The sequence below is a fragment of the Labrus bergylta genome, chromosome 1 (assembly GCF_963930695.1).
Source record: "Labrus bergylta chromosome 1, fLabBer1.1, whole genome shotgun sequence".
NCBI lineage: Eukaryota > Metazoa > Chordata > Actinopteri > Labriformes > Labridae > Labrus > Labrus bergylta.
The window spans coordinates 36,138,433-36,148,432 of NC_089195.1; the positions used below are offsets into that span (position 1 = coordinate 36,138,433).

At 41.5% G+C, this 10,000-nt stretch overlaps 1 protein-coding gene across 3 annotated transcripts in view; it reads left to right on the top strand.

Annotated features, from left to right (window-relative positions):
* The window catches only part of LOC136180464 (NLR family CARD domain-containing protein 3-like), a 19,327-nt gene that overhangs the window by 3,153 nt on the left and 6,174 nt on the right, over window positions 1–10,000 (top strand). Inside the window, exons 1-4 of one of the 3 annotated variants that reach the window (XM_065960191.1) lie at window positions 1–1,051; window positions 3,154–3,474; window positions 9,029–9,102; window positions 9,377–10,000. The exon at window positions 1–1,051 is cut by the window's left edge and continues 980 nt beyond it; the exon at window positions 9,377–10,000 is cut by the window's right edge and continues 1,294 nt beyond it. In XM_065960191.1, the coding sequence (XP_065816263.1) occupies window positions 3,212–3,474; window positions 9,029–9,102; window positions 9,377–10,000 (961 nt within the window). In that variant the 5' untranslated portion in view covers window positions 1–1,051; window positions 3,154–3,211. The remainder of the gene's footprint in view (window positions 1,052–3,153; window positions 3,475–9,028; window positions 9,103–9,376) is intronic. The other 2 variants (XM_065960195.1, XM_065960183.1) reach the window with 2 other exon arrangements.

Here is a 10,000-nt window from a genome sequence, read left to right on the forward strand (position 1 = left end):
AAATGAATTTTTTGGGAAAAATCCCGATCATGATTTTATCCCAATTTTTTTCATACTGATCTTTAGACTAATTTGTAAGTTACTGACCAGTTCAACCAAACTTATTTCCCTGTATAATGTTTTGAAATGCACAAAAACTGAGCAGACAAGTTTAATCTATTTGAAAATCATCTTTGTAGGAGGTCTGGAGGTCTCTCACCCAGAACATCTTTAACAACAGAAATGTCTTTCTCTCAGTTTGATCAATATTTATGAACAATTTGAAGGTTTTCCTCACCACTTTGAAATGATGATTTAGTTATGTGTCCTCTTTTTATGTTCATCAGGAACATTTTCACACAGTGATGCATTCATTTAAAAACATGTAGACTTGAAGTTGTTGAAGTTTCTGTTCTGTTTTAGCCCTGCAGAGTTCCTCCAGCTGGAGCTTCATACAGGCTCTGCAGACTTTGTTGTTTTTATGACATCATTGGACTAACTTTAGTTTAGTTTATATATAATCAAACATAATACAGAATGTGTTCATTCTGTGACACATGATCAAAGTAAGTTTTACTGACTGAAGAGTTGAATTCATAGAGGGGCGGGACATTGTTGATTGACAGACAGACAGTCACCATGGTTACTCACTCTCACCTGCCTGCTGCTTTGTAACGTCGTTTAGTGTAATCCCTATAGGTTCAGTTATCACAACAGGTGAGCTTCAGGTGGAGAAGCTTGATAAGTAACTTTTAAAAACTGAGAGAGAGCAGAAAACACCGACAGCAACATTTGAAACACCGGGGTTATATCTCCCCTCACTGTCTGTCTGAGCTCCTCTCTGTCTGACTCTCTGCAGACTGTTAACGTCTCTCCGGCTCCTTAAACGGTTTCGCTCTCCGAGATGTAAACTTAACTGTGCACACATGAGAATAAACACATAACCCCGGTTATACGATCTCCCTGCTTTGGCAGATCGTCAGCACGTTAAAATCCTTCACGATCTAAGATCGTTATATCGCCCACCACTAGCTGGTAGCTGATGAAGCTGAAATGAAACCTGGACTGAGAGGTAAGATAATGGATATATTGTTTTAAAAGAATATGAGCTTATATGAGGAGAGTCATCACAGTCATAAAGGTTTCTGCTGGAAACTGAGTTTCATTTAGAAAGATATTTTTAAGTCACTGTGTGTTTTCTCCTCCGGACGTTGGAGCTTCTAACTGAATCTGTCAGGTTCCTTTCCTCTGCGTTTGTATTTCAAACGTCTGAGTTACAGTCATCTGCTTCTGTTGAAAAATATCCCATTTTCTAATGTAGCTGCTTCACAATAAAACCTATTTAAACCAGGAACTTTTAGTGTGAAGAGCTTGAAATAGAATGCGTGTTATATCGTGTTCACAACCTTTGTTTCAGAGCGCTTCTCACCAGCGCTCCTTGTTGCTAGATTACAAAAGTGAACTTGTGCTTCCCTCTGTAATGTCCGTAAGGTGTGTTTTAGCTCCATGTGTTTCATATTTTCTTGAAATCAAATAAATATCACCAAGAAAACATGAGGACGATGTAAAGGAGTCATGTCCTGATGTCAGCAGCAGCTCTACACCTGCAAACTGTTCCCTCCAAAAGACGAGTCAGACCAGCGTCTCCTCCGCCATCGCTTTGTTATTGACAAATCTGATATCAGAAGTCCCGCCCCTTCTTGAGTTTGATTGGTCGGTGAGGGAGAAGTGACATTGATCAGCGTGGCGCTGTTCTCAAAGTTGAACGTCTTTCGACTGATAGCGTTTGAGTGCAGTGACTAAAAACAGCTGACACCGAGGGCGTTTTAGCGCCCAGGAAGCTGAACTACATTAGTTTTGTATTTCAGCTGGATGTCAGCGTGGTACTGTAATCTCTGTTCACTTTAAATCTAAGCCTGCTGTACGGGTTGTGCCTGTTAGTATTTATTTTCACATAATCATTCACTTGAATCATTTAGTGGATATATCATTTTAAATCTGTCGACCATCTAAGGGTCATTGGTTTAGGTCTGTGTGGATGTAACAGTTTGTGTAAGACTCTCATAGCAGCAGATCTATTTTTGGAGAGGAGCCGAGTGTATGTTGTGAGCTTAAATGACTTGAATGTAGATATCTGACAGTTTCAAGTGAAGGTAATGTCACCTCTCTAGCCTTTTAGAAGTCTTCCCAAATGGTAAAAGAATTTGTAGGCTGTACCAGCTAACAGAATATAACAGGACCGTTAACATGAAAAGTTTGTCAGCCATTTGTGTTCTGTTGCTGTTGTCTGACCTCGGCCCAATAAATTCTAAGATAAGCCACTGTCTGTTTCACCATTTCATCATTGGACATTTACAGCAGAAACATCATGGCGTCATGATGTTCTTACATGCTTTTATATTTTGATATCTTTTTCTCTATATGGGTAATGTGCAATATATGTTGTGTTTTATACATGGGTCTGTACTTTTCTGTTGACATGTCGATGTGTTTTTCTATTGTTTTTATGGATTCTACTGTGAGGCCGCTGAATGTGTGCAGCACTTTGAGCCCAAGACAAATGTCTGAAGTTATAGTATTTACAGCTGCTCCTTTGAGCCCAAATCAACGCCACAGCGCTCTTCTTTTCATCATGTTGGACTTGAGACAGCGAGGCGTCAGTTTAAACACACCTGAAGCTGGTTGACCCGCTGTTAAAGAGATGCTAGTCTGTGCTCTGTTAATCATGTTACACCAAGCAAAGCCATTCCAGCATATAGAGCACCATTGTGACCCTCGCTCTGCCACTGTGGTCGGTAGGTTGAGCAAATTCACCCGCCACTGCAAAAAGACACCTGTATGTGACGAGTGCTGATTTCCAACCCTGTTTTATACACTTCTAGTTGTACAAATGTCCTAAAGGTCATGGTTGCTGTTAAATACTAACATGTTAGTTTAATGTTTAAAGTTTAAGACTCAATGTCTTGTTATTGGCATTATTCAGGGCAGATCAGACGGACAAATCATGTTAGGATCAAAACAAACTGAGGTGCTGCATCAGGTACTTAGGCAGACAGGAAGGAAGAGAAAATCAAATGAAGGATCACATCAGGTAATGAGATGTGGACACTTGACCATCTCCGTCTTTCACATTTTTCCTGCTTGTGTCTCACCTGTTTGTTATTTTGTCCTCAGGTTGTTTTACCTGCATGAACGTCTTTTATTGTCCTCTGATCAATCTGGAGATCACAAGATGAGTGAACGAGGAGACAAAGAGGAGGACAGAGCAGAGTCTCCTCTGTCCAGCTGTCTCTCTATGAAGAGTGACCGGTCTAAAGATCTTCCTCCAGACTTAAGTAATGAACCAGGACCCTCAGATCAGAAGATGAGTGATCGAGGAGACAAAGAGGAGGACAGAGCAGAGTCTCCTCTGTCCAGCTGTCTCTCTATGAAGAGTGACCGGTCTAAAGATCGTCCTCTAAACTTCAGTAATGAACCAGGACCCTCAGATCCACAGTAAGAGAACTTTTTTTAATCACCAAACTGTCAAACTAAAAGAAGAGTCCTGAACACCATAATGTGTTGATTTTCTTGTTTTTAATCATCAACCTGCACACAGTGATCATACAGAGAAAGTCACTGAACTCATAACAACATACTAAGGATTATATATATGTATTATATGTTTATAGATAAGATAATATGATTTCAGTATTGACTCTTTGGTTGTGTATCTAGTCGTCTTCTCTGTGATTCTGCAGGAAGAAGTCTTTTAAACTGATCCTGAAGTTTAGTGAGATCTGCTGTGATCGTTTTCTTTCAATCATTTTTTCTGTTGTGTCCACTCTTTGTTTGTCTTTTTTTATTTTTTTAACATGACTACACAATGAGATCTTTTTTTTTTTACTGAAGTACCGTAACATCCGGTGTAAGATGCACTTTTAATACCTGTTTTTTTTCATCTTAAAAGTTGTCTGGGTCTTATACAAAGGTGCAACTAATATACCAGTATAAAATGTTGACACATGAGCCATCATTACCGCGGGTGCAGAAGTCACCATCACTGTGTGCGACCAGACGTGATTAAAAAACCATCCCCATTCATTGGGCCTGATTTACTAAAGGTTTGTGTGTCTTAAAACGTGTGCAAACTTGATACCACCAGCAAAAAATGTGTTAACTGATCTACTAACGGCGCGCTGTGAGGATTGAATCTTTCATATGAACAAAACACGCATTGACCATTTAGTACGTTTGACTTAATGAATATTCAATATGGGGCGTTTCTGCCCTAGAAAGGAGAAAATGTAAATAAGTTAAGTTAGTACACGTGTTGTGATTTACCAAGCAGACAAAAACTGAGGTGATTGTGACGGTGTCTGAATTGAACACCTTTGAAAAGAAGGTGCTAACCCAGGAGACCAGTGTTACACACAACAGGCTGCTGTTATTGAAGTTAGGAGGAGACATAGGCTCAATCAAAGAAGGCATACAGATCACGTTATTCTCCACACATGTTAATATGTTTGGAATGACAGCAGGAAACACCATGATTAAACTATATTGTTGCCTATTTAAACAAAACTGAACATTCACAGCTTCTGCATTCTAAAGAATTTCAACATTGATGTTTATTTCTTCCTGTTTCCCTCTTCTCACCAACATTTTATTTTAAAGAGTAACTAAACCCTAAAACCACTTTGTTCAGCTCTAAACCTCTGTATCTGAGTATTAAGTAGTGTTATGGATCAATCCAAGTCCCAATCTCCACATTTGAGTACAAAGTATTGAAATTCTAAATATTGTGTTAGAAATGTGCAGAGTGTCTGCCCTTCTGTTTGAAAAACTCTAACGGCTGTGTGGAGTACAGTACTACGTAGGAGTGAATTACTACGTCACCAAACCTATTAAAGCCTCGTGACTCTGATTTCTCCTGCTTATTCTGCTCCGGTCCCCGGCATCATAACGTGCCTCTCCTCGTTCTCTCTCTCTCCTCACTCGCCCCCCCCACCCACACACATGCGCACTGAGCCGTTCACAGACAGACATACTCTGCTCGTATAACAGGGGTTATTTGTCTAAAATGTAAAAGCCATAAATCCTCCAGGGGGCCTCGTGTACCATTCAGAAATGTCCCCCATCCTCTCCTGCACCTCACCGTCCTCGTCATCAGCTGTCTCTGCTCTCGCTGCCCCTACTAACGGGTCAATACGATACGGATCTGGAAGTCCGTGTTCGTGCTCTATTTGAGAGTCTACAGGAGACTCTGGAGGAGAGAAGTCTTTGACTTCAAATGACATTTCTGTGGCACACGTGCCATTGCTGCTTACGGAGTCGTCGCTCATGGCTAAATAACCTAGCTAAACCTACCGCTACTGTTTTTATTTGTGTGTGTGGGGCAAACATTGTATCATGTTGCGGCTGATAACGGCGCCAAGAAGTGAGTGGGCGAGTTTACCCCCCTGCCCCCCTCCCTCTCCAAGTTGATACATTGTAGGGATGCAACAATACGGTCAGCCCACGGTTCAATACGTACCTCGGTTTATTGGTCACGGTTCACGGTTCGGTTCTGACGGGCCGGGCCGTTAAAATGTTTCCAGTGTTTTAGGCACATTTTACAGAACATCAAGGGATTTAGAAAGAGAGCTACTTTTTTCATTTTAAAACTATTTATTTGACTTTGAAGCAAAACAAATTCAGGTGCTCTCCTTTCAGCCTATTGCAAAGTCAGATTAGATTTGAACATGAAGTAAACTACAATTAGCTCAATGAATGTCAACAAAAAAGTGCATTGGTGGCACACTGTCATATTTCTCTTTTAGTTACGATTATGGCTCCTCTCTTATTCTTGTAATGTTCAGTATTGTAAATATTTGGAGTATTAACAGCAGATCAAACCATTTAAGAACATTTCAAAAGACATCAAACGTCACACTGAAGGTTCAGACGGTTTATGAGCAGTTTAGAGTTTTTAATAAGAGCAGTGAGGGTGATGTGCAGACAGAGGAGCACTCAGTTGATGTTGACAGACATCAGTTAGTTAACAGACAGCAGCCTGCCATGTAGTTCACATACTTCACTGGTTAACATGGAAACTGTAGAGCACATGATCAATTTCACTTTTTCTTTCTTGTCCGTCCACTTATATGCGTAATGGCACGTTCCCCGACTCTCGCTCACCCGTATAGCTCTCTCTCTCTCTCTCCCTCTCACGTTCGCGGACCCACAGTTATCTTTTAATGCATGTTTTTGACATAATGAGGGAGAGAGGCTTTCAGAAAAAGGCCGTTTGTGGTGGTTAATATACCTGGACGAGTGGGAAACACTGCGCTCTACATGTTTAGTGCTCCACACTATCAGAAACTGGTCTGTAGTGAGACGCTACTTGAGCAATGACTGCAGCCTGTATGATCTATAGACTGTCACTGTACCGGCCCTTCAGGCAGCCCGGCCCACCTGCTCCTCGCTGCTCCTCGCTGCTCCTCGCTGCTCCTCGCTACTCCTCCCTGCTCCTCGCTACTCCTCGCTGCTCCTCGCTGCTCCTCCCTGCTCCTCCCTGCTCCTCGCCATGCTAAAAGTAATGTTGTTGTCAGCGTCACCAAAACTTTAGCGTGTGGTGATTGGCTATTAAAGAGTCCATATTCTGCCCTTTTTGGGGTTCATGTATTTAATCTATGTTCCTACTTTTGTACGTTCACAATAGATAAAGTTCTAAAAAAGTGTCTGTTTTCATGAACTGCTCCTCCTTGCTCCCTCTACGCTCTGAGTCCGTCAGCTACACTCTGTTGAGCCCACACTGTTAGACCCCACGTGGGCCAAGTCTGGTTTCCTCATCCCTGCGCGCTGACTCACAGGCACACACAGACACACACAGACAGAGCCAATTTAGAGAGAAATACAATGCACGGAAACTAGTTAAATGCCAAACCGTTAAAACCGCAATTCACAAGTCAGTGTTGAACCGTGGATGCCGTACGGAAAGGTTCATTATTTATTGAGAATTGTTGCATGCCTAATACATTGACATTCTAAATGCATTTTTTTTAATTCCAGGGTAGAGCACTACAGCTGAAAATATGAGGTTTAGTTACCCTTTAAACTTGGGATTTCCTTTTTCTCGGTCTGTGCGTCTCTCCCCCAGCTCGTGCGCTCCTCTCCATAGTGCGCTCGTCTCCTCCCTCTACAGCCTGCTGCTGCTACGCTTGGATGGGGGAACCTCACCACTGCTTGTACCCCCGTCTTAGATACCTCTTAGGAAGAGCATTTATGTCCGATCAGACACAGCGCTGGCCAGCTGTCTGCTGCTCAACAATGTTCTGAGTGTCGCGCCTGAGCGCCACAGAGGACACAGCTCACACCTCCTGCACAATGTATGACAATTCATCTTCAAAAGATGAAGAAAACAGAGGCCCTGTTTAATGCAGAGGTTTTCTAATGAGCCAAATTTACTTTTTGTAAATATTCAGTTTTGTCTGCTAGAACTCAAAAATACTGTACGTTCATTTACCTCTTCCACTGAGACCTATTTTGCGCTTGCCGTCGTCCTGCTTTCCGTCCAAACTCTCCGTGACGTAAACCAGTAGAACACACAAAAGCCTAACTTAAATAGTACCGCCTCCACAAGGTTTGCACCTGGTGTCATTCACGCAAACTTTCTTGAACACACAGTTTAGTTCTCTTTACTTGGGACTTTAGTAAATCAGGCCCTCAGTGTATTAAGAGCTGAGTGCACGCTGTTCTGGGAAAGACAGCGACACAGACCAGTCTGGCTGCGCTACTTTTTCAAAACTTTTCCCTCAAGAGGTCATAATAATGAATTTACAGAAAACTGTAGGATATTGTTCCATAAATAAACCTTGTTGAACGCTCTTTTGATTGAAAGAGTCCTTTATTAAAGTTAAAGAGAAACAAGCGGAGTCGGGCAGAGAGATCACAAGCTAGGAGTCTCTGCTTCACAACTTTCCCTGCAGGCTGAGAGCTCGACTACCGTACTGTAGCTGGTAGGAGAGCAGACTCCACAAAGAGAAAACAGACTAAAAGGGTGACAGAGCTGAACAGTAACTGCAGGTTTTGGACTTGAACACAATAAAAACTGTCACGCAGGAAGACAGTGTAAACTTTATTTTCTCTCTGAGAGACCTTCAAAAACACAGCGCGTCTTATACCAGTGCAACTTATATTTCAGATTTTACGTTTTTTTTTTAAACTCCTGCACATGCTCAGTGTGCAGGTCACGACACAGCTCCTGCACATGCTCAGTGTGCAGCTCTCTATAAAGCTGATTAATAACTTTTCAAAGGGCTCAGGTCTCAACCTAAATATAAAACATTTGGCTGTTAAAGATTGTAATGTTCCTCATATTTGTAATAATCCAGTGAATGACCAGGTCACATACCTGAGAGTGGTTATCACCGAGGAGCAAAATATAAGGTGCACCTTAAATTTAAATCCATCGTTGATAAAACTCTTGTTTACAAAGAGATTTATCTCTGAGACGAAGGACCTTGCTCTCAAAAGCTGAGGACATTTCCAGACTCACTAATCCGGCTCTATCTTTGGATGTTGACTGAAATGTAACCAACAGATTTGATAATATGTTGTTTAACTTTCTGTGGAAAAACAAAATACATTATGTTAAAAAGAACGTGACAATAAACACGAGTCAATGTGGGGGCTTGAACTTTTATATAGCAACTATAATATCAGTAAAATCCCAATCAAACTATCCAACTTCCATAAACAGATTCTCTTGACTTGGTCTCTCATCTTGAAACATAACTTCTCTCCACACAGATATTACATCTGGAACAATAAGGACATTCTCTACAAAAATGAATCCCTGTTTTTTGAAAACTGGTTGAAAATAACATCACACTTGTAGGTCAGTTATTGGACTCAGATGGTAGACTCTATGGTTACACAGACAGACTTCTGCACATGCTCACTGAGGAGGACATGGCACACCTTTTTAAAACACTGCTTTTTGGGGCTTTATTTGATTTAGTCCACCACTGGTTTCTAACTGTCAGTCTCAGTTTTCACAGCTTTATGATTTCCCTTATCTCCACAGAATAACAAAGGGGTCTACTTCATCAGGAGAGTCCTCCTTTCCCCAGTGTGGAGAACGAGGACTGCAGATATCCAGTAAGTTCAGCACTGTAATAAGTAAGACTGAAGTCATTGTGTCTAAAAACAAGACAAAGCAGTCAGTATTTTCATTGATATATAGTTAAATGAAACATTTACATTTTATCTGATTCTTGCTGTCAGTTTATATTCAGTATATTTTATTTCTCTTGTAGCAGCACACATTTATTACACGGATGTTTTTGTGTTGTGTGCTTAATGTGTAATAATGAAAATTGTTTATTTGATCATTTTATAAATCCAGTCTCAGGATATGTTTCTTCTCTTTCAGTAGATAGAGGTCTGCAGGAGGTTACAGATGAACTTAAGATCAGTCTGAGGAAGAGATGTGAACATGTGACTGAAGGAAGTGATGAAACAGGAAGTAGAACCCTCCTCAACAGGATCTACACTGAGCTCTACATCACAGAGGGACAGAGTGAAGAGGTGAACACCCAACATGAGGTGAGACAGCTTGAGACAGACTCTAAAAAGAAGACCCTCCATGAGACTCCAATCAAGTGTCAGGACATCTTTAAAGCCTTACCCGACCAACAGAACCAAAAGACAAGAGCTCAACCCGACCAACAGAACCAAAAGACAGAAGCTCAACCCGACCAACAGAACCAAAAGACAGAAGCTCAACCCGACCAACAGAAACCCATCAGAGTGGTTCTGACAAACGGCGTCGCTGGTGTTGGAAAAACCTTCTCAGTGCAGAAGTTCACTCTGGACTGGGCAGACGGCTCAGAGAACCAAGACCTCAGTCTGGTGATCCTGCTTTCATTCAGGGAGCTGAACTTGATCAGAGATAAGGAGTACAGTCTTCTTGAGCTGCTCCGTGTTTTCCATCCAACATTACAGAAGGTCACAGCAGAGACGCTCGCTGTCTGTAAACTGTTGTTCATCTTTGACG